Source organism: Elephantulus edwardii, unplaced genomic scaffold (genome assembly GCF_000299155.1).
Source record: "Elephantulus edwardii isolate Elephantulus edwardi_28Jun2011 unplaced genomic scaffold, EleEdw1.0 scaffold00046, whole genome shotgun sequence".
In the NCBI taxonomy this organism is placed as follows: Eukaryota; Metazoa; Chordata; class Mammalia; order Macroscelidea; family Macroscelididae; genus Elephantulus; species Elephantulus edwardii.
The window spans coordinates 19,283,487-19,309,709 of record NW_006399796.1 but is presented as its reverse complement, the minus strand read 5'-3'; the positions used below and the strand labels follow the sequence as shown (position 1 = coordinate 19,309,709).

General features: G+C 36.8%; 1 protein-coding gene across 1 annotated transcript in view; it reads right to left on the bottom strand.

The window, feature by feature from the left end:
• ADAMTS19 (ADAM metallopeptidase with thrombospondin type 1 motif, 19) overlaps positions 1–26,223 on the bottom strand; it is a 426,420-nt gene that overhangs the window by 285,436 nt on the left and 114,761 nt on the right. Inside the window, 4 exon segments of the mRNA XM_006886015.1 lie at positions 5,111–5,154; positions 20,104–20,261; positions 21,135–21,218; positions 24,383–24,555. Coding sequence (XP_006886077.1) covers positions 5,111–5,154; positions 20,104–20,261; positions 21,135–21,218; positions 24,383–24,555 — 459 coding nt within the window.

Here is a 26,223-nt window from a genome sequence, read left to right as displayed (position 1 = left end):
AAAAAAAAAGACATAAAAGTGTGGGAAAAACCAAAATGGCTGTGAGAATAGCTTGCAACTTGCTGTGGAACGGAGTACCTAAAATTACTGTGCGTGGCAGGGTTATATCTTTCACCATACTTGATCTGTATGCTGAGCAATTATCTGACAAGTAGAACCATATGAAGAAACGTGACTACAGAATCAGAGGAAAACCAATTAACAACCTGCAATATCTAGATTACACAACTGCTGATTGAAACATTTACTACTGAAAATTAAAGACTCTGGAGCCTTGAGCATGACCTTTTTTTTTCTGGTATTAACAGTAAGATTTACACTGGGGCTTGCCCATAGTGCTCTTGATATATAGCGCCCGCACTTTCTGCCAGTTCTTCTTTAGCAGTGAAACCAGGAAGTTGACAGCCAGGTGGATGTTGTAAACAAGTTCATCATCTGTCCTCTTCACATGGCCAACAGCCACTGCCAGACACAGGACCTTTTTCATCTGGAATTTGATGGTGGACTTCACCTCGTCTACTTTTGCCACCATGTTCTCATTGTGGGTCAGCAGAGAAGGGAACTTGCCAGCCTTATTCAGCCCTGGACCTAAGATTCTTGGGATCTGCTTGATCAGGGATTCTGAGACCAAAAAGGCATCATACTTCTTGGCCAGCTTTTTGACCAGCTTCTTATTCCTGTTGAGTTTTTTCAGAAAGTCAATGTCCATATGGGGGATATCCACAGCCTTGGCTTCATCACAGTGCTGCTGATCCCCAAGAACACACACTGACAACCTGGGGTGAACTTAAGCCCAGAGTGTCCAAATCACCAACAGCTAGTCTGGCTTGTCAAACTAGCTGACGGGATAGGCCAAGGCCACCCCAGGCCTCCCCTCATGTTTTAAAACCCAGGGTTGGGGTCCACTCAGCCACTCCTGCCCTGAGCAGGTGGTCTGAGCTACCCTGGCACAACAATGCCTCTGTGGCTGTCTCGAGCTCATCAGCAGGAGTCCAAAGGGGAGATGACAGCCACAGGGGCACTGAGGGCTGAGTGAGCATGACCTTTAAAAATAAAAAATTAGAATCCTTATACTTAGTCCAATAATTAAAACTGGAAAAAATGAAGAGAGATTAAAATGGTTTATGATTTCATTTTACCTGGATCTACAATCAAAGCATAAAAGCAGCGGTCAAAAAAAAATCAAATAAATATGCTTGATAAAGTTAAAAAGAAGAGGAAGAGATGGATTGATTCAGTAGTTCCAACAACATGCACAAAGATACAAACGACTGTGGTAGTACAGGACCGGGCTGTCTCATTCTGTTGTACACCATGTCACTGTGAATTGTTTCTGGTTAAAGGAGACCTAAGAACAGCTGATAGGTATTTTAGAAGGAACCCTAAGAGTACAGTAATTAAACACTCAGCTATTAACTGAGGGCTTGCTATGGAAGATCAAAGACTATAGCCTTCAAAATGGACTGCATCTCAACAGACGGGGGGAAAAAATTCTCACCGCTGTATAGGGAACATAAATAGATGGAGAAAAGACTGAAAATGGCAACGACTTCATTTTCCTTAAATCTATAATCAATACACTTCGTACCAGCAGTTAAGCTATCAGGAGATATATTACTCTGGGAAAATCTGAAGTTAATGATCTCTCCAAATTATTGAGAAGCAATGATTCTACCTGAGCACTAAGACACACCTGATTCAGGCCATGGTCTTTTCAATGACAGAAGAACTGATGACCTTTAACTATGTTGTTGGAGAAGGGTACTGAACATCCCATAGATTACCAGAGAACAAACAGATATGTCTTGGAGAATATGCATCTAGAGTGCTCCTTGCAGGCAAAGATGATAAAATATCACTTCAAATACTTGAGGCATTTTGCTAGGAGAGCAATTCCTTGGGTAGAGACATCCTGCTTGGAAAGGTGGAGGAACATTGAAAGAGAGGAAGACCTTTAACCAGGTGGACTGACTCAGTGACTGCAGCAATGGGTTCAAGCTTGTTAAGAGATTGTGAGGTTGGCACATGACTTGAAGGAGTTCAAATCAATTGTTCACAGGGTCACTATAAGTTGTACTCAACTTGAAGGCACCTAGCAAGAATAATTTACTGAGAGGTCAGTGGTTTAATCCTTTTGAGTATCAGAAGGATAAATGACCAGTCATCTTCTCCTACAAAGATGTACAGCTTCATAACATCATCCCATATTACCAAATGGGATGGTCATGAGTTAAAAATCAAAGCAAGAGCGCTTAAGTACAACCATTTGGTATTTATTTATACAGAAAAATCACATAAACTATTTCATTGAAAGGTTTAAAATGTACAGTACAACGTTAAATAGAACTTCACGACAGCTGCATTGCCTCTTAGTTTCTCAGGCTGCATAGTGGAGTGGACCTGGGGGGAGGGATTATATAACAATGAAAAATTTTTCTTTTACTTTTCAAATAGAAGAGCAAATTGGGGGGAGGGAGGGGTGGACTGAGAGAAAAGTGCAACAATGAATGAATGGAAATCCTCAGTCTCTGTAAAGTTTCACTAAAATTAATAATAATAAAAAAATTTTAAAGATGCTCCACTATTGAAAATGACAGTATTGTAAATCTTTTTATCTGCTTAGTAATGTCTCTTCTTTTTTTTATTTTGCCAACAGTTATTATATCATAAATAGCTTTGAGTTTTAGAAAATGTATTTTCTTCACCTACTGAGATGATCATGATGTGGCTTTTCTCAATAATTATATAGTAAAAGTTACATTTTAAACTTCTCTTTGCATTTCTCAAACATCTGGAATCAAGTTGCTTAGTGAAAGGCAATATAGAGTAAGTGAATGATCAGAAAGTGTAGTAACTGTAATTAGCGTTATAAAATAAATATGTATAAATGATTAAAAACCAAGATGCATTGAAAACTTTCAGCAAAATCACAATTATTTAAAAGCTAATAATAAAGAACCATACGCATTGTGAAATAATATTTTCCAGTAGTTTATTTAGGGTAATTTTCCTTTCCTTTCTTGACTGGTAAGATATATCATTTTCTTTCTTACATATCTTCTTTAAAAATGTAAGTATTTCAAAGCCTTAAGGGCTATGTAAACTACTTATTGTGTTTTTTGGTTTTTGGTTTTTTTAATTTAATCTCTCTGGAGACTAAGGTGTGCCTGATCCAGGCCATGGTCTTCACAATTACATGCTTTGCATCAAAAAGCTGAACAATGACTAGGGATGACAGAAGGAGAATTGATGCCTTTGAACTGTGGTGCTGGAGAAGAATATTAAATATATATTAAATATTAAATATAAGAACAAACAGATTCATTCTGGAGAGGGTGAAACCAGGCTGCTCCTTGTGGGCAAGGATTCTGAAGCTTCATCTGACATACTTTGGACATGTTGCAAAGAGGAACCAAGGAAGACCCAAGGATTGATGCTTTTGAATTATTGTGATGGTAAAAAAATATTGACTCTACTATGAACTTACAAAACAATAAGTTGTCTTGGAAATACTACAGCCAGTATGCTTCTAAGAAGCAAGGATGGTAAGATTTCATCTCACATACTTTGCGCATGTTATGAGGACATGGGGCAGTTCCTAGAGAAACGTTATAAAATAGAGGGTCAGTGAACCTATAACGAGATGGATTGATTCAGGAGCTACAACCATTGGCTCGAGCACAGCAAATGACAGTGAGGACGTATAGTAATTGACATGATTTATTTCTGATATAGGGTCACTCGAGATCAATCAATGGCAGCTGACAACAACTATGTCATCTTCTTTGTTATTGTTATGTACAATAGAGTAAACTCATAGTGATCCTATGAACAACAGATCTCAATCCTGTCCTATCCTGTGCCATCTTCACCATCTCCGGGACACTGAGCCCACTGCTGCAGTCACTGTGTCAATCCATCTAGCTGAGGGTTTTCCTCTGATTTCACTGACCCTCAACATTTCCCTTGCCAAGGCCTAGTCTATCTTATCTTTGCAAGGGTTTGGTTAGAATGGATACGGTCTAAACTCTGTCTTTTGACTAGTCTCTGAAATAGTTTGAATATTGAAATAATTTGCTCTGGGATTTTGGGAAGAAAGCATCTGTAAAATTATGAGGCCTGATATTTTCTTGAGGAAGACTTTAAAGTCTTGACTGAATTTCTTTACTTATGAAGGGGTTATTTTTTTGTGTAATCTCTCAGATAGAAATACTTAACTATAATTAATCATTCTTTCAACACACATGCTTGGCAGAAAAGGCTGATGAAAAGCACCCCAGTTAGTTGCCCTTTATATACAGCATGATATGAATGAACAAATGATGAATACACCAACATTCCAGTGCTCACATTTGGGAAGCCACTTAAAACGGAATTATTAATTGCATATGAGATGTGAAGGAAAGTAAAGCAAAGAAGATAATTAATTCACGAAGTTTGGGCTCACATGTAAGTAATATAAATCTGAGAAGTAGTTAAGTTTGAGGAACCAAGGCATAGTCCCATTTAGACGTAAGTAGTGTGAAGTACTTGGTAGAATGCCAAGTAAGTTTTTGGATATTAAGTGTCTGGGAACTGACATTTGAACCTGTGGTTCTGGATGGTATTAAGGCAGCATATTGAAAAGACATAAACATGGAATCTGAGGAATATCAATAAATGAGGCTCTGGCAGGAGAAGAAGGTATTAACAATGAAAAATTAGAGAGGAGGGGGAAAAAAGAAGAGCAAAGAGCAGAGCAAACAGTGTCATAGAAAAATGGCATTATCCAAATTATACATTTTTTTCAGTAGATAATGACAATTTTCTTTTCCTATTAACATTGCTTTTGCATTTTTTCCAGCAAATAAAACTACCTTTTTGCCAGTTACAGAACTAACTCCAGCTAATCACAGCCCCATGTGTGTAAGAAAATTGAGTGTCTAGTATTTTCGATGACTGATTTTTAAAAAGATCATCAACTATTTGGCAAACGTTTACCAAGATAAGTGAAATATAATATTCTAAAGATATTCCATTAAAGCTAGAACTTTCAAATAATCTCCTGGATTAAAACAAATTATGTGTTTCCTACGATTCCTAACTACTGATAATTTTTCCATACACTTACCAACAGTATCACATGGTTCATCTTTGTGTACACAGAAGTCTTTCCTAGAAAGAAAAAAAAATCAGTGTAAAGCTCCCATTATACTAATAGATATCATGTGAACCAATTTCAGTCACATGATTAAATATACAGTAATATTTTGGTAATTCATCAATGTATGCTGGCCACATCTTTTTACTTTATACAATCAACATTTATTTTTTCTAAGAGTTTTATATGAAGCAAATGGTTAAAATCTTTAAAAATAGATACATAATATATTTTAATAAGTGGATTTAATTATTTTATTTAAACTCTATATTTTATTATGGACATAATTTCAATTGTTTTATCACTTTATTAGTGCATTTCTAATCACCAAATAATACTTCTTTGGCTTTTCTTGTTTTTCCCATTCTTCCTGTTTTCTTTTCTTTTCTTCTCACTTGTATTCATTTATGCAGATGATAAAACCTTGCTTGCTGAAAATGAGGAGGAGCTGAAACGCTTGCTGAAGAAGGTCAAGGACTATAGTCTTCAATATGGATTGAAGCTCAACATCAAGAAGACAAAGATTCTCACCACTGGGTGAATTGGCAGCACCATGATAGATGGTGAAGAGATTGAGGTTGTTAACAGTTACAGCTTGCTTGGCTTCACAGTCAAAACTATTGCACCAGGAGTCAGGAAATCAAAAGATGAATTACATTGGGAACATCTGCTGTCAGGGACCTCTCCAGAGTACTGAGAAGTAACCATGTCAGTTTACAGATTAAAGTGCACCTTTTCCAGGCCATGGTCTTTGATATTATGCATTAGAGAGTTGGACAATGAATAAATATGACAGAAGAAGAATTGATGCCTTCAAATTGTGGTATTGGAGAAGAGTCTTCAACATACTATGGACTTCCAAAAAAACAAATAGGTCTGTTTTGGAGACAGTGAAATCTAGTTTCTCTTTGGAGGATAGGATTTTGAATCTCTGTCTCACGTACTTTGGGCACATGGCCAGGAGAGGCCATTCCTTGGAGAAGGACATCATGATCAGAACAGTGGTGGGACAGTGCTGGAGAGGAAGACCCCAGATGAGAAAGATTTATGCAGTAACTGGGGACATCGGGGTTGGTGTGTCAGAATAAATGAGAGTAGCTCAGGACAAGGCAGGCTTCAGAGTTCGCTATGAGTCAAAGGTGACATGGCGGCATATAATAACAACAAAAACAACAATATTCATTTGGGAAGGAACATTAAATTATCTTTTGTTTATGGTTACTTTTATATTTTAAAGCTTTTACATTAGTTTCCTATTGCTGCTTCAACACATTTTTGAGATGAATACAACAGAAACTATTATTGTACAGAGTGGAGCTCCCAAAACTCACTGCCACTCTGCTGATTTCTTCTCACATCTTAGAATATGGAGGTGCGATCCTTGTTTGTGTCTACCACTGAGTCAGAGCAAACCCATAGCTGACCTGCAAGCAGGATTTCAGAGGCTAAAATTGCCCAGGAAGAGATAGAAAATCCAAAATTGTTTTCATGAGCTAACTCTGAAGATTGCATTGGAGCGAAGAGAAGCCAAAGCACAAGGAAGAATTCAAGATACTAAAGAGCTGAACAGAAGATTCCAAAAGGCAGAACGGAATGACAAAGCAAAATATTACAAGGAAATGTGCAAGGAGATAGAGTCAGAAAATACAAAGGGTCGAACTCGTTCAGCATTTCTTAAGCTCAAGGAACTGAAGAACAAATTCAAACCTAGAGTTGCTATAATCAAGGATGCTTTAGGCAGAATATTAAATGATCCAGGAGGTATTAAAAGAAGATGGAAGGAATATACTGAGTCATTGTATAGAAAGGAATTGGCAGATACAGAAGAATTTAATGAAATAATATATGAGCAAGAGCCTATGGTGATGAAGGAAGAAGTTCAAGCTGCTTTGAAGGAAATAGCAAAAACTAAGGCCCCAGGAACAGATGGTATACCAATTGACATGTTTCAGCTAACAGATGCTGCCCTGGATGTTCTCACCAAGTTGTTCTAAGAAACCTGGAGAACAACCACTTTGCCAACTGACTGGAAGAGATCTATATTTGTTCCCAATCCAAAGAAGGGTGACCCAACAGAGTGTGGAAACTACAGAACAATCTCACTGATTTCACATGCAAGCAAGATTCTACTGAAGATTATCCAAAAATGACTGGAACAGCACATCAGCAGAGAACTGCCGGAAGTCCAGGCTGGGTTTAGAAGGGGTTGTGGTACTAGGAATATTGTAGCTTATGTTAGATGGATCTTAGCTGAAAGCAGGGAATACCAGAAGAATGTCCGTCTGTGTTTCATTAATTATGCAAAGGCGTTTGACTGTGTGATCATAACAAACTGTGGCTGACTCTGAGAAGAATGGGAAACCCAGAACATTTAATCGTGCTGATGTGAAACCTATACTTGGACCAAGAGGCAGTCATCAGAACAAAGCAGGGTAACACTGCATGGTTCAAAATGGGGAAGGGTGTATGCCAGGGATGTGTCCTGTCTCCATACCTTTTCAACCTGTATGCAGAGCAGATTATTCGAGAGGCTGGGCTCTATGAGGAGAAGTGTGGCATCAGAATTGGTGGAGGATCTATTAACAATCTGCATTATGCAGATGACACAAGCCTGCTTGCCAAAACTGAGGAGGACCTGAAATGCTTGCTGCAGAGGGTCAAAGACTGCATTCTTCAGTAAGGACTAAGGCTCAATATCAAGAAGACAAAGATTTCCACCACTGGACCAATTGGTAGCATCAGGATGGATGGCAAAGAGATTGAGATTGTTCACAGCTTCAGTTTGCTCGGCTCCACGGCCAACACTATTGGCACCAGCAGCCAGGAAATCAAAAGGCATATTGCGATGGGAAAGTCGGCTATTAGGGACCTCTCTAAAGTACTCAAGAGCAACGGTGTCTTTCTGGATACTAAGGTGTGCCTGATATAGGCCATGGTCTTTGCAATCACTTGTTATGCATCAGAGAGTTGGACAATGACTAGGGCGGATAGAAGGAGAATTGACACCTTTGAGCTGTGGTGCTGGAGAAGAGTATTGAATGTACCATGGACTGCCAAGAAAACAAACAGATCCATCCTAGAGAGGGTTAAACCAGGCTACTCCTTGGAGGCAAGGATTCTGGGGCTTCGTCTGACATACTTTGGACATGTTGTAAGGAGAGACAGGTTCTTGTAGAGGGACATCATGCTTGGTAGGGTAGAGGGACAGCGCAGGAGGGGAAGACCCTCTCTGAGGCGGATTGATTCAGTGACTGGGGTAATCGGGATGGGTGTGTCAGAGGCAATGCGACTGGAACAGGATAGAGCAGGGTTTAGGGCTGTTGTACGTAGGGTCACTACAAATCGCAAACGACTCGATGGTACATAACAACAACAGCAACAACAATATCAAGTTGCATGGAGGAAAGTATTCTTTCTGGAGACCACAGAAGTGAGTCAGTTTCTCCGCTTCTGCCAACTTTTTGGTCAGCAGACCTGATGGACAATAGTCTCCTTCTGTCTTCAAAGTCAACAATCATTTCACTCTGACCTTTGATTCTGTTATCACTTCTTGCTCTGACTAATGCTCTGGCCCCTCTCTTTCTTTTGTAATGACCCACTGAGTTCATTTCAATAATTTCAGATAATTCAAGAGACTCTCCTTCTCAAAGTCTTAATCACACTTTAACTTAATCACACTTACAATGTCTCTTGTACCATATAAAACAGCATATTCACAGATTCTGGGGATGGAGACATGGGGATCTTTGAGGGGAAAGACATCATCATGCCTAATACACAGTTGTGAAAATGTCAAAACTAAAAATCATCTTCAATCTCTTTCTGAGATTACTTAAACAACTAAAGATAAGGGAGAGAAGATACAATGAAATTTCTCTTATAAAAGGTAACCATTCAAGACTAAAATGCTCTTATAAAAAGGTCTTTCTGTGTATATGTGCCCAATGCAGCATGTCTTTTGATTTACTGACTCATACTACCATTGGTATTGACTGTGGAGAGAAGTACAACGAAATCCTTGGAAACATGAATATTTTCTCCGTCTATCATGATGTTTTCTATCAGTCCATTTTTGAGAAGTTGAAGTACAATCCACATTGATGGCTGTAGTCTTTGATCTTCTTCAGTAAGTGTTTCAAGTCTTCTTCACTTCCTCTGGAATGGTTGTGTCATATGCACAATGCAGGTTGTTGATGAATCTTCTTCCCATCCTGATGTCACATTCTTCCTTTTATAGTCCAACTTTTCTAATTATTTGTGCAGATGAAAGGATAGAATGCTGACACATCTCTCTTGATTTTAAACTATGCAGTAACCTCTTGTTCTGTTTAAACGACTGCTTCACAGTGTAAGTTTTCAAGAGTACACTGTTGTTCTTGTTGTTAGACACCATCGAGTCAAGTACAACTCATAGCAACACTATGAACAACAGATCTGAACCTTATCGTACTCTGTGCTATCCTCATAATCACTAATGTATGCAAGCCAATTGCTGCATTCACTATATAAATCCATCCGGTTGGAAGACTTTCCATCCTTCCCCATCTCTCCAAATTTTCAAATATGATACATTTCTAGGAGAAGGTAAAGCCAAAAAGTGTTCCTTGCAAGATAATGAAGCTTCGTATCACATACTTTGGGCATATTGCTAGGAAAAGTTATTCCTTGGAGAGGGATATCACGCAAGAATATACTAGTGTTCTAGAATTACTGTTCCAGATAAAATTTTAAAGACTCCTAAACTCTAGCAAATCATGAACACTCTCAAGTAAAACACTCATTCATAGTGTTGTAGTTAAAAATTTTTTTTTAAACATTAGATATTTTGATAAAAGCTAGTGCGGTAATACACCCTCAATTATCCTAATTTCCTTAAATTAGGAAATACACTTTGGTTCCTTAATATTTCACAGTCAAATAGTATTATAACCATTGATTTCTAATAACAAAATCTATCACCAATAACAAAATCTATCACCAATGTTCAAGCTCAGTTATTTGGACAATTTAGACTCTGTAAAAACCAATACATCTCTCTTTAAAAATGTGCAATCGGAGTGCTCATTAGAAAAGACTCACATACTATTGGCATGCTACCATTAATGACCAGTCATCAGATGGGAAAAAGAACATGCTGGAAAAGTTGGAGGCCAGGAAAGGAGAGAACAACAATGACATGGATTCACTGCAACAAGGGCTTAATTAATCACAGCAAAAATTATGAAGATTTTTTAGGATCAGGCATGGGTTTCAAAGAAGATTAAAAAAGAGTCAAACAACATAGCATAGATATTGATGCTGTTGTGTTATGTTCTGTCAAATCAGAATCAACTTACAGCTGACCCTCCAGCAGGTTTTCAGAACTGTAGATTGCACAGGATGAGATGTTTTATCATTCTCCAATGGAACAGTGCATTGGTAGAGTCAAACCACATACCTTTGGGTTGGTAGCACAACTCCTTACCACTAACACCAGAGCTCCAGCAACTTAGTAGAGCATGTGAATTTCCCTGAATCATTAAGACAGCAGATTATATTCCTAAAGCTTTTCTCTTCATTATATTTCCTATTTGATTCTTCATTTTTTCCTTTTTGTTCTAGACTTTGAATAGAAACTTCTTCAGCTATCATATTAAGCCCCAAAAATGTGCCCTGTCTGGTGAATTATACACAACTGGGTGATGTGACTCACTTACCAAATCACTAAAGAAAATACTTCCTTGTAGCAATTCAATGTATAAGTCTGAATATAATTATAGGTGAAAAGAAATGTGAAATGGTTCTGTTAATTTTGCTTCAAGTTAGGATTAAATATATTTAACTCTTCTCCTAAATAAAAGACTACAGAAACAAAATTTATCATTGGAACATCATTATAGTTTTTAAAGATGTGTACCATACAATTATAGGTACATATTACACAGACAACAATGTGAAAGACTACCTCTTCTATTGTGAAATACTCGATGTACACAAGTAGATGATTTGAGACTTATGTTTCCCTTACATGCCAAGTGCTGGATGACACACAAAAATATGACAGGTTTCTACACTGCAGACAGAAATAAGATGACATATAATTACATCTGTAATGTGATAAAGGCCTCAGAATCAGTGAAGAAACAGGCTGGGGGGAATTGTACTAAATAATGGATAGTTAGAGTTCTCTTTTGCGATTGCCTTTGCCAGCGAATAAGTCTAAAGAGAAACACCCAAAATAGATGATACTGAATATATGGTAATGCAGAAAATTCAAGAGCCACATAAAATTTAATCTTCAGCATAGGGCCAAAAATCACTGACTAAAGTATATTCAGATGTCCTGGGAAAAGGATTTTATGTGTTTCTTCTAAATCTACATCATATCATAATACATGAGGCTACAACACGATTATTTGAATTACATAATGTGAAACAAGGGACTTCATCTATAACTAAACATGATAAAACTCTGACAAATGTACTGGTTATTGTCAAGGGCACTTAGAGTTCTCACACAGCCAATTTCTGTGCACTTAGCAAACAAATGAATGAAGCACTCTATTTCAATGAGCATAAATTCTTTACTCCAAAGCCCTGGAAATATCTTTTACTCAAACGAGAAAACTTAATTGTCAATAGTCAGCAAGCAGTGTTTCAAAACCTCAGGTCTTTGAAAGGTTATTTCAAGGGAGCTCTAATATTCTAATTCATAGGGAGTTGTGCTACTAACCTCAGGCAAAATAAAAATTCTTAGCCTTCAATATTCCATTTATCAACCTTTCAGATAACAAAAATGAGTCATTGTTGTTGTTCTTGTTGTGAACCATAGAGTCAGATCTGACCCACAGCAGATCCTCCAGTGGGTTTTCAAACAGGGTGTGCACAGGAGGAGAATGCTCATCTTTCTCCTGCAGAACAGGAAGGAGATTCAAACTGTGCACCTTAAGTCATTATTAGTCTGAATATTCAAAGGGATTCTACTGTTTTGGGATGGTGGCAATATGTTTGCAGACCAGACTTGTACTCTGAATATTCAAATGTTCTCAATTTTGGCTCATATTGGTTCAACACGCCTAAGCCTGGATCATAGAGTTTACTTGTAAGTTTATGGAACTGATATTGTTAGATTTTTGGCAACTGGAAACACCAATAAATCTGCTTAGGTTCTGATTTATATTGAAAAAAAAAGAAAGGTAGCCTTTAATTTCCAAGAATGAAGATGCATAAGAGAATAAGTCACATTGTAGAGTTTTATAATGCCCTGGGATATACCTATAAATGAATCATTCAAAAATTATTCTGTGATTTGTATTAAAACAACATATTTCTGCAATTCTCATATTTAATTACATTTTCTATGTGACTTTCCAGTGGCATAAATTTTGGGAGAAAATATTTAGAAGTATGATACATATAACAAAACCATATTAATAAATGTGAAATACAAAACCATCAAAATAAAATTAGATTTTAAATTGAAGAGTATCTCCAAGAGACATAGACTTCTGCTGTCTCCATGATATCAAAGAGAAATTTGAAAATTACACAAAGAAATAAGAATTGAGAGTTAGGAGAAGAAATTTAAAGTTTTGGTTACTATGAACCCCAAAATATAGGTCAGCTTAAAATTATCTGCTTTTAAGCACCACAAAAAAAACCCAAACAATTTAACAAATATAATAATGATTTATAACCATATTATACATTTTAGCTGAAACCAATATTAATCCCTAAGGGAAAATTTCTTCCTATCATTGTGCTCATGTAACAAAGTCTAATTATTATATAAGACGAGCAATCACTGTAAATTGAGCCTGGTCATAGTTGAAGTTATTGTTGTGAGGTACCACTGAGTCAAGTATGACTCATAGCGACTCTATGAACCAAAGATCTCAACGGTTTTATCCTGTGCCAATCTCACAATTTCTAACATACTTGATCCCAGTTACTGGACCAAACTCCACCAGTTAAGGGTCTTTTTCCCCCTGCTCTCTCTCCACATTTCCAAGCATGATGTCCTTCTTCAAAGAACAGCCTCTCCTAGCAACGTGCCCAAAGTATGTAAGACAAAACTCACCACTTCTGCTAAGGAGAACACTGGCTTCACCTTTCCCAAGACATATCTATGTGGTTTGTTTTACTTCATTAGATTTTAAGTTTGTAAAGAACTTGTATTTCCATTTATTCATTGTTGCATATTTTCCTCCCTGCCCCTCTTCCCTCAAAGTTCATTTTTTTCTTTGGCAAAAACATCTTTCATTATTATACAGTTGTCCCCCACCCCCACCCCAGACCACTTCACTATACAGCTCTTATTCTGGACTCCTGCCATACTAATAATACATAATCATATATTCCTTTTATACAATGCTCTCCCTCAACCCCAATGTCAGTCCTGTTTTATAACTATGGCATTGTACAGTATTTGTCTTTTTGTGACTGAGATTTTTCACTCAGCATAATGTCCTCCATGGTCACCCATTTTGTATAATATTTTATGAGTTCTTTGTTTTTCAGTGCTACATAATATTCCATTGTGTGAATATACCACAGCTTCTCTATCCATTTGTCTGCTGATGAGCACTTGGGTTGTTTCCAACTGTTTGCTATTGTGAACATAGCTTTTGGCAGTTTATAAGGGAGAGTTGGTGGCCTAGGTGCAAGAAACTGCACTGTAATCCCAAAGGCCTGCAGTACGAATTCAGCAGGTGCTCTGCGGGAGAAAAATGGGCAATCTCTTTTCATGAAATTAACTGCCTCTGAAAACCCTCTGGAGGGTCAGCTTAATCATTACTTGCCTCTGAGGGACACTCTGGCTTCAACTGTTCCAAGACATACCTGTTCTTTAGGCAAACCACAGGATATTCAGTGTTCTACTCCAACTGTCAGGGACCTTGCCATAGTACTGAGAAGCGATGATGTCAGTCTACAGACTAAAAGGTGCCTGAGCCAAGCCATGGTCATCTCAATTATTTGCTGTACTTCAGAGAGCTGGATAATGATTATGACTGACAGAACAAAAATTGATGTCTTTGAGTTGTGGTGCTGGAGAAGAGTCCTGAACGTACCATGGACTGCCAAGGAAATAAATAGGTCTGTCTTGGAGAGGATGAAACCAAATTTCTCCTTGGGTGCTAGGATTTTGAAGTTCCATCTTACATACTTTGGACATGTGGTCAGGAGGGACTGATCCTTGGAGAAAGACATTATATTTGAAAGGATGGAGGGACAGAGCAGTAGAGAATGACCCTGGATGAGATGGATCGATACACTAACTAGGGTAATGGGGGTAATGTGTCGGAGTCGGGGAGACTGGCTCAGGACAGGGCAGGCTTGAGAGCTATTATACATACAGTTAGTATGTGTCACAGGCGACTCAACGGCACATAACAACAACAACTCCAACACCATAAACTCAAAGGCATTGATTTTTCTTCTGTCATCTTTATTCATTGTCCAGTTCTCCGATGCATAGCAAGTGACTGAAAAGAAGGCATTGATTTTTCTTCTGTCATCTTATTCATTGTCCAGTTCTCCGATGCATAGCAAGTGACTGAAAAGACCATGGTCTGAATCAGGTACATCTCAGTCCTCAAATTTATATCATTACTCTTTAGTAGGTTTTTTTTTTGTAATAAGAGCAGAGTTTATCGTTTTCTTTTCTTTCTTTTTCTTTTATATTGATTTGCATACAAAATTTGTATGCATCATATATCACATTCTTTTCTAATTTAATTGTGTTTCATGTGATCATTGTGATACACTGTGTTTTAATCAGCATTCATCTATGCTCATTGTTACATGGCCATTTCAGGTCCCCACTGGATCCTTCCTAATCTCTCTAGCTCTTCCCCCACACCTCCCCCCCACGCCCTGATCCAACCTACCGAACTCTACCTCCCTGCGATTTCCTCTCTCTCTCTCCTCTCAGCCTCTCCACCCCACTCCTTCACCCTGTGGACTTTCATACATATCTTACTAATTATCCTTCTATTTTTACAATTATAGTCTTAATGCAATATTTGTCTTTATGAAACTGTATTAGTTCACTCAGCTTATAATGCTCTCCAGCCTCTCCCATGTTATACAGTATTCTTCTAAATTATTGCTCCTGAGTGCTACATAGTATTCCATTGTATGAATGCACTACAATTATTCATCCATTTGTTTGCTGATGGACATTTGGGCTGTTCCTATTTCTTTGCTGTTGTGAATATGCTGCTGCTATGAATATTAGCATACAAGTATCCATTTGTGTCTCAGTTATTTTTCTTGAGGTATACTCCTAAGAGTGGAACTGTGAGGTTATATTTCTGAGAGGTTTGGTGGCCTAGTGGTAAGAAATTACACTGCAATCCCAAAGAAACACAGTTCTAATCCAAGAGGTGCTCCACGGGAGAAGGATGGGAAATCTCCTCCCATGTGATTTACTGCCTCTGAAAACCCAACAGAGAGTCAGCTATGGGTGGGTTCCAACTCAAAGGTACTCAACAACAATATATTTCTATGTTCTGCTTTTTGAGAAAATGCCAAACTGCCTTCCTAAGTGGTTGTAGCATCTTACAATCCAACCAACAGTGTTTAAGAGTTTCAAAATTTGGAGAGGTCCCTGACTGTAGAATTTCTCAATGCAAGATGTCTCCTGATCTCCTAACTGCTGGTATCAAGAGTACTAATTGTAGATCCAAGTTAAAATGAAGTCCTTGACAGATTCCATCATTTCTTCATCTATCATGATGTTGCCCATTGGTCCAGTGGAGAGAAATCCATGGCAATGAACAATGTTTATTAGTTTATTTCACAAGTTCCTTGCAAAGTTAAGAATGTCATTACCTTTATGTTCATATTACCAACAATTTTATTTGCCCCTCATTTACAAAATGTATTATTATTTTTTTTATCGTGATTTTAGGGAAAGTTTACAAAGAAATTGGTTATTCATACACATTTTTCTCCTTAGCCCTCTAATTCATTTTGAAATGCTTGCCTTGTTAATGGTTATACATATAATGTCTAATCATCCATTCCTTTAAGATTATCCTCCCCTTTACCTATTCTAGGGAGCTCTGGTGGCCTAGTGGCAAGAAGCTGTGCTGCAATCCCAAAGGCAAGTGGCAAGGTCACCAGGCCTTCCAGGGCAGAAGGATGGGGTAATCTCCTCCTGTGCAATTAACTGCCTCTGAAAATCTGCTAGTGCAGTATTTATTATCTATTCAGTTTATCCTTGCACTGTACCTATCCTGGTGTTACAAAAGTGATCTTATGAAGTATTTATCCTCGCAGTGTGACTGAGATATTTCACTTAGCATAATGTCTTTGAGACTCATTTGTGTTGTATTATATTTTACCATTGTTTTTCAAGTGCTGCATAGTATTTCTTTTTGTGGATGTACAACAGTTTCTTTATTCTTTCAGTTGTTCATAGGTTCAACTTGAGTTGCTTCCATCTCCTTGGTTTTGTGAATAATACTGCAATAAAGATGGATATGCATACATCTGTTTGTGTAACAGCTATGAATGAATTCTATGGACTATATTTCCAAAAGTAGGACAGCTGAGTCAAATGGTATTTCTATTTTCACCTTTTTGAGGTAATATCTAACTGCCTCTTATAGTTATTACACCATTTTACCTTCCCACCAGCAGTAAATAAGAGTTCTGAAGTCTCCACATCCTCTCTAGGATTTCTTGTTTGCTGCCCTGTTGAACTTTACTATTATTGCTGGGGTGAGATCATATCATAAAGGGTTATGTCCTTTACAAAAAAAAGGGAATCAGACAGAGCGTGTAAATTCCCAAATGGCATGGAAGTAGGAGAGGCATCCACTTCCGAAATAACATGCCTCTGGAAACTCTATGAATTTGATAAATGATGATAGTTATAGAAAGGCTTCAAGCCTTTTGTATTGAGTCGTGCTTAACTCAACGGCAATCAACAACAACAACATCACTAATACCATACACAGACAAAATTCTGCAGAAGATTATCCAAAAATAACTAGAAGAATACATTGACAGAAAATTACCAGAAATACAAGCTGGGTTTAGAAGAGACTGTGGCCATAGGGGCATCATATCCAATGTCAGGCTGAAAGCAGAGAGTACAAGAGGAATGTCTATTTGTGTTTCATAGACTGACTATGCAAAGACATATTTGAGTGTGTGGATCATAACAAATTGCAGCTAACACTGAGAAGAATGAATACCAGAACACTTAATTGTGCTCACGTGAAATCTACACCAAATCAGGGAGTAGTTGTCAGGAAACACTGCATGGTTCAAAATTAGGAAAAGAGTCTGTCAGGGATGCACCCTCTCTCCGTATCTTTTCAATCTATATGCAGTGTTCTGCATATATTCAGGAGGCTGGTCTTTATGATGAGAAATGTGGCATCAGGATTAAGAGAAGGGTCATCAACAGCTTATGTTATGCAGATGACACAACTTCATTTTCCAAAACTGAAGAGGACAACAACAACAAAAGGTCAAGGACTGGATTACAGTCTTCAACATGGATTGAAACTCAACATCAAGAAGACAAAGACTATCACCACTGGGCCGATTTGCAGCAGCATGATGGATGGAGCAGACACTGAAATTGTTAACAATTTCAGCTTGCTTGGTTCCACAATCAACAGTCTTGGCACCATTAGTCAGGAAACGAAGACTAATTTCACTTGGGAAGTCTGCTGCCACGGACCTCTCCAAAGTGCTAAAGAGCAACAATATCAGTCTAGAGACTAAGGTACACCTGATCCAGGCCATGATATTCGCAAATTCTTGCTATGTATCAGAGAACTACATCAAGGATCACAGAAGAATCCATGCCTTTGAATTGTGGTGCTAGAGAAGAGCTTCTTTTGTCTTTCTTTTTTATTTTTTTAAATTAATCTCAATGAAAATTTACAAAGATTTTGTCCATTCATTCATTGGAGAAGAGCGTTTTTAAACATAGATGCACTGCCAAGAGAAAAAAAAGTTTTGTCCTGGAGAGGTTGAAAGCAAGTTGTTCATTGGAGGCAAGGATTTTGAAGCTCTCACCCATCATGTTGCCAAGAAGGACCACTCTTTGGAGAAGGAAATCATACTTGGGAAGATGGAAGGGCAGGGCAAGAAAGGAAGATTGTGAAGGAGATAGACTGACACGGTAAATGGGGTAATGGGGACAAGTTTGTCAGAGACAGTGAGATTGACTCAGGATAGGACAGAGGGTTCAGAGCTATTGTGCATAGGGTTACTTTGAATGGCAAGTGATTCAATGGCACATAACAACAATAACTAGTGATTTTGGAAATTTCTTTTTTCTATGTGTTTCTTGGCCATTTGAATTCCTTCTTTGGTGAAGTTTCTGTTCATATCCCCTTCTCATTTTGTGATTGGGTTGTTGCTCTTTTCCTTGTTGATGCATTGCAGAATTCATAAATTTTAAACATGAGTCTCTTATTAGACATGTTATTGCCAAACATTTTGTTTCCAGTCTTGGGGTGTCCATTTTATTGCTGGTGAAGTTTTTAGATGTACCTAAGGATTTTATTTTTAGAAGGTTCCGTTTATCTATTTTATCAGTGAATACTTGTGGCCTAGTCCATAGGGAGTTGTGCTATTAACCAAGGGCTGTGTCTTCTCTAATGATTTGCTCCAGTTATAAACTCTAGCACCAGTTTTGTTGTTATAGTTTTCAAATAAAAACCTAAACGAAACAACATATCTACACTGCTAATTCCAAAAACAAGAAGGGAAGCCTTTTACCTTACAATGCACAAATTCATACCTATGATAATTAACTCAGGTGGAATATTTTTAAACTTTCAGAAGAGTTCCCAAATGAAACAGGAAAGATAATTGAAATGTCCTATAAATGAAATAAATCCTTCCCATGATTCTTAGACAGATGGCAGATTCCTCTCAAGATATAAAACTTTGGAGCATGGGGGGGTGAAGAGTGAGGAGATAGATGATCCACTGAACTCAGAAACCTTGTGTCCTGCAGCAGATGCTCTTAAATAAATATTCTGCTTCTGTAGCAGTTCTGTCTCTGGTGGCCATTTGCATGTTAAACTTATAAAAGCACACTTTTAGACTTCTTCTTTATATCCAGAGGAATACAATAATTTATAGTTCTTTCCTGTTCACCATTCCTGAAAAGAAAATTGTGTGTCATCAGCAAATATATGATGAGAATCCACTTGAAATTCTGGTTTCATTAATCATTTTATGCATTTGGTTTTCCATTCCAGTCCTTCATAAACTTTGTTATTCCTCAAAGCTTTTTATAGTTCTTTTTCTTCTCTTACCGTATTGTACTGATTATGAGCTTTGGCTCCATATCAATAAAAGTGATAAGAGTAGGCAGTCTTGTCTTTCATCAGTTTTAAAGAGAAAGCATTTAATTATTGACCATTTAAGTATGATATTCAGTATTGATTTTTTAAAGATAATCTTTCTCAAATCAAGAAAAACATCCTTGAGAGTTCAATAATAATTATTCATTAATAAGATTTATTTTTTATTATATTTTGTTGTCTTGCTGCATAAATAGCACCACTGTTCTACTAGATTTTGGATTCAGCATTTCATAATGAGTAGCCTAGTGTCAAGAAGGCACTGCAATTCCAAAGGCATGGGGTTTGAAGTCACCAGCTGCTCCACAGGAGAAGGATGGACAATCTCTTCCTGTTCGATTAACTGTCTCTGAAAACCTGCTGTAGTATCAGCTACGGGTCACTTCTGACTTAACGGTACACAAAAGAACAAGTTATTCATCATAAAAACAAGAAGAACTTTAAAAGAAACCATCTTTGTCTGTTTCATATATACGAGATGATTGTTCAAAAATCTGTTATTAGGAATTAAGGGAGATATCTAACATTATTATAACAAACATTAAATATGAAATTGAGAATAAAAGCATATCAAAGAATAAATGGAAAAACAGAACTGCTATCAAATTAGAAACATTTATTTTGTTTTAGAAAATGTACCTTGTAATAAGTATCGCTGCATCCACGGAAGTCATATCTTCTCCCCAGCTTGTTGACATCTCTAAATGTACATCATTCTTTTTGCCAAATTCTTCATGTTGCCACTTACAAAAACTTTCTAGCATTTTCTCTCCATGGTGTCCAATATATAGACCTGACTGGGAAAAATAAAAGGCATTCTCTTCTTAAGGAAAATTCTTTTCAGATGTATAAAAATAAATGAAATCCAAGGGAAGTTCTTGAATTAATAAACTATTGATCATGACATTAATTAGAGCTTGAAGACATGAAAGATTAACTTAGACTGTGTCAAAACCAGGATATTTGCTGATGCAGTGGTTAAGTGGTAAGTTTCAAACCAAAACTAACAACACAAACCCACCAGCTGCCTGTAGGAGAAAGATGTGGCAGTCTGCTCAATGAAGACCACAGCTTTGGAAATCCTCTGAGGTAGGTCTACTCTGTCTCATATGGTCACAATTTCTCACAATTGACCCAAAGACTGGAGCTAAAAATCTTAAAGTTTCAGTAACTATAGACTGTGTATCGTGGAATTTTGTTAAGGGGAAAAAAAGACATAATAGAACACTAAGAATGGGGAATTGCAGATTGACAAAGATCATTAGTTCTACAACTTAGGAAAAATGTTTGTTTGGTTTTTTAAGTTATCAGCTAAACAGCATGCCAAACTGGTGTTACACAATATTCTGTTTAAATTAAATTACAGATGACAATAGATTTTAACAGAATATATATTGCTAGAAAAGTTAACTATTTATAAAAACCAATGTTTTAAAATACTTAGGAAACTTTAAATTTCTTGTTAGGATTCTTGGGGGAAGAGAAAAATTGATGTATCTGCCAAACCGAAGGTCAATTGTGGTTTGTTTTTTTTAATAGAGTTTTAATTACTCAGTGGATATATCTGATTTTGTCATTGAAAATCATCTCTCTAATAGGTTCTTTTTTGAAAACACTTTAACATAGTTTCTTATCCACTTAACAAAATAAAAATCTTAAGACTTTCTTACTGGTGTTTCATGGAGCAAAATAAGCTTTATCACACGAAGATTGACTTGCACACCAAGACTCTTATGTTGAAAAAGGTTAAAGACCTAAAAAAAAAATGAGTAAGTAAATATTCTAAAATAAAATGTAAAAATAAAAATATTTAGATTTTTCTTAAAGCCCAAACAGAAAAGAAGTCTTCATTTTGTCAAATTCTGGAAATAATTTTAAACTTTTAACAATTTCTTACAATCAGTAATAGTTTAAGTCATTCACTTCAGATATTAAGAAGACTCTAGTATTCCGTAAAATATTATTGATATAGTTTAGGTGGCTAGAGAGAGGAGGTTGGATCATCTACAATGTTACCTACAGAATGTTTTAATAACAAAGTTCCAGACTTTTTGTTGAACCTACAAAAACACAACATATACCTTTCTTTTGAGAAACAATTCTCCAATCTTAGGTTGCTTTCAACTCCTAATTCATACCTTAGGGTTCTTTTTATATCTCTTAAGACCAGTTGCAAAGTAGAAAAGTGTTTACGAAACTCTACTCTTCAATGCCGACCATGAAACCAAGATCACAGGTGATTATTTCTTAACAGTTTTAGATTGTTATATACCTAATTTTCCCCAAAATGTGCTATATGTGGCAATACTGAAAATAAAGTTAAATACTTTATGTGGCATGTTAGCTTTTCAAAAACTTCTTATTTATTTTATTTCTGTGGAAAATTAAATAGGTACACAGCACATCATATCTATTATTTCAGTGATAAAAAAGTCATTAAGCTCTTAAAAATGTAATGAAATATTTATTGAAGAAAAATTACTAAAGTGTTAGAATTCTGTTCACTATAAAAAGAACTAAATGATAGCCAAATAATAACAAAAATAAGAATTTTAAAATGCTTAGAGAGAGTTCTGATGGCCTAGTAGTAAGAAGTTGGGCTGCCAAACCTAAGGAGCATGGTTCGGATCCATCAACTACTCCACTGAAGAGAGAGAGGCCATCTCCTCCCAATTGATTTACAGCCTCTGAAGAATTGCCGGGAGGTCAGTGATGAATTAATTCTGACTAGATGGCACACTGCACAACAATATGCCTATCCTTTTTATCTATAACTCATATTCTTCTTTAACTGGTAACTGAACACATGAAAGTATAATTGCCTTTGGAAGGTCAAGGACTGCAGCCTCCAATATGGATTGAGGCTCAATGTCAAAAAGACAAAGATTTTCACCACTGGACTGACTGACAGCATCAGGGTGGATGGTGAAGAGATTGAGATTGTACACACCTTTAGTTTGCTTTGCTCCATTGTCAACACTCTTGGCACCAGTAGCCAGGAAATTAAAAAGTGCATTGCCATGGGAAAGTCTGCTGATAGGGACCTCTCCAAAGCACTGAAGAGCAATGGTGTCTCTCTGGAGACTAAGGTGCGTCAGATACAGGCCATGGTCTTTGCTATCACTTGTTATGCATCAGAGAGTTGGCCTAAGGAGGATAGAAAGAGAATTGATGCCTTTGAGCTGTGGTGCCGGAGACAAGTATTGAGGGTACCATGGACTGCTAGGAAAAGAAACAGATTCATCCTGAAGAGGGTTAAACCGGGTGGCTCCTTGGAGGCAAGGATTCTGAGGCTCCGTCTAACATACTTTGGACATGTTGTAAGAAGACTTGTCCTTGGAGGGGGACATCATGCTTGGGAGGGTGGAGGGACAGCGCAGGAGAGGAAGGCCCTCTAGGAGGTGAATTGATTCAGTGACTGGGATAATCGGGATTGGAGTGTCAGAGACAGTGCAACTGGCACAGGACAGAACAGAGTTTAGTTGCAAGCGACTCGACAGCACGTAACAACAACAACAACAACATTATTTAACTAATCTTATTTTGTGTTGTACTGTCAAGTAGGAACTGACTCACTGCTGGCCTTCCAATGGGTTTTCAAAGTCTGTAAATCATATGGGAGAAGACTGTCCGCCCTTCTCCCATGGAGCAGCTGGTGGGTTTGAATCATGTGCCTTTGAGATTGCAGTACAGCTTCATGTCACTAGGTTTTGAAAGAGACTGATTCACTTGTTTTGAAAAAAGAATGATTTACTGAACAGTATGTAATTAAATCAAAGGATTCATCTGGTAGTGAGCATCTTTAAGAACAAACTCAGTTTCTCCAATCTATACATTATCTTCTATAGCTATCTACATGTGATTTAACTGGTTAAAATTTAGCCAACAGCCAGCCAAGTTTACTTTTCAGCTAGAATCAGTCTGACAGTCTATTTTATATACAAATATCTCTAGATTAATATTAATCAGGTTTCATTATTGTTCCATTTATATTTTGTTACCAATAATTCTTGTGATGCCATATAAAGTGTAAATATAGCATTTTTGCTAATTTAAATATATGTTCTTTTAAAAACTAATGGAAAAGGAGAACACATACACAAATATATAATGTACATGGCATTGAAACAAATGAGGAAGAGAATTGTATATAAAAGGAATATATGATCAGGTATTATTGGCATGACAAGAGTAAGAGTTGAATAGTAAAATGGTCTGGGGCAGGGAGACTGTATAACAATGGAAGAACCTTTTTCCAAAGAAAAAAGCAAACTGAGCGGAGGAAAATGTGCAACAATGAATGAAAGGAAATCCAAGTTCTTTATAAATTTTTATTAAAATCTATAAAAAGGGAAAAAAATTTAAAAAGCTTAAAAAAATGAGAAAAAAAAACAGCACACCATAAAATATAGAATGAATTTTGCCACATAAAGGTGGATACTGACAGATTTTATTAAAAAAAACAAATTTTTTTTTCATTTCAGAGATGGAATAATTGAGTATACCTAAAGTATTTTTACTGATGGCAAAAAAGAAAAGATATAGAAGTGAGATAATTTTTAAAGAAGGGAGCTCTTGTGGCCTAGAGGTAAGGCGCTGTTCCACCAACCCAAAGGCATGTGATTCAACTACAACAGCTGTGCCCTGCAGAAGGACGGGCAACCTCCGCCTGCGCAATTTACTGCCTCTGGAAATCTTCTGGACGGTAAGCTATGAATTGGTTCTGACTCCACAGAACATAACAACAACAAAGTTGTTTTTTGGTTGTTTTTTTTTAATGGTGACAAAAAGCACACGAACAGGAATGAGGTGTTTTGTTTTGGTTTTTCTTTTTAAGAACATCATTATAAATACTCACACAGTTCTTCCTTAGAGTTTTCTTGAAAAAAAATCCAAGCACACGTTAAAGTTTGCCTACCATATTTAAGATGGTTAGAATGAATCTCCTGGCTGCATCTGCTCCATGATAGGAAACCACTGCTGGGTCTGCAACCACTACAGTCTCTATGTTGTACTCTTGAGGCAATTTGTAAGAATATCGTTTCCCTCTTCCACTTTCTGTTACTTTTCTAGACCTAGGTCTTCCTTTATCTGCAACAAAGAAATGAATCTTTTAATGCACCTCCATCTTGACAAAGTAGATGGTTTCAGTTTCTCTTTAAGTAATTTTTAAAAAAATTATTGAACACCAGCAGATGCACATGATAAAAATGACAAGGAGAAACAAGAAACTTCAAGAGCAAGAAAGGTGTTAGAACCTTAAAAGCTTTTGGCCTTGGAGTAAGTATAGAATTAGACATACCTGGCTTCTGCCACTACTGTATTAATTGTGTCATTACAGAAACTAGGAGCCCTAGTGACTTTTCTGGAAGTGAAACAATAAAGGTATATGTTTACTTAGTCATATTTCTTGGAAATGTCTATATTTGTTTTGAGTTTGAGAATATGTATTCCAATACCTATAGTTCTAATCAATCTTCTGGTAAATTCTTAAATGTTGTCCTAGGTGCTGCAATTTTATTTTGCAATGCAATTAAATTCTATTAGATTTTTCCAACCCATACTCCACTCTGCTACTGAACACAAAACACATGTACGTGATTTCAGAATTAATATATGTCTTATTTCACTGTAATAAAATATATACACAAATTAGCTATCTTGGTTTTCTTCTTTTGTTTCAAGCTTTTATTATGATTTGGGTGAAAGTTTATTGAGTAAATTTTCTTTCTATTTAACAATCAATACACATCTTCATTTAACAATCAATACACATCCTGTTTTGTGATGTTGACTGTAATCCCCACAATGTAACAGCAATTTATTCACTTCCTCCCTGTGTTGACCATTTCCATTCATCCTTCTCCCTTCTGTTCCTGTCGTCTGAGCTGTATCCCTGGGAATGTGCTGCCCACTGATCTTCTGTAACTGACTGTCCTAGGGAGTGCATGCATTCAATCCTGGTGTCACTGATTATCTTATAAGAAAAGATGTCTGAAAGAGCTGTCAAGGATCTCTCCAAACGTGGGAAAGAAAGAAAGTCAGTTTAAAGACGCTGGAGTGACTGATCTATGCCATAATTTTGTCAGTCACTTCTATGCATCTGAAAGTCTTCATTGACTTGATGACAACTATCAACAACAATAGACTATCTATTTTGCTGAAAGTGACAGGGGTAGTTTCAGCTCCAAGAATAAAAGATAATTAAGTGTCTTAGTTGCAAGGGGGTCACCACTCTCTATGAGTAAATTTGGACTTTTTATTATTTTGAAATTTGTTCCATATTTTTTTTCCATATTTTTCTCCAGAACCTCCCTTTTAGAGGGATTAGCAATGGTAACGAGGCACCATCTATTTCTAATCTTACAATCTTAGGGAAGTTTGGTACTGAAGATAACATTCACCATATTGTGCAACCATCACCATCAGCTATTTCTAAAAGCTCTTCAAGAATGGCTGAAGAAATGAATGGCTACAAACAAAATGCTGAAGAGACTGTGGTCCACTCATACAACGGAAAACTATGCATTATTAAAACAAAATTAAGAATTAACAAAATACGACACAACATGGATAAAATTAGAACAAATGATGTTGAGTGACCTAAGTCAGCTATAAAAAGACTGTTACGGTATAAGACCAGTAATTTAAAAAATCCGAAGAAATAGTTTACAAAAACAAAGAATTAATCTTTGAGTGTTATTACAGAAGAGAATAGAAGAAGAGGGGATTAAAAAAATTCTAAAGAAATTAAAATTT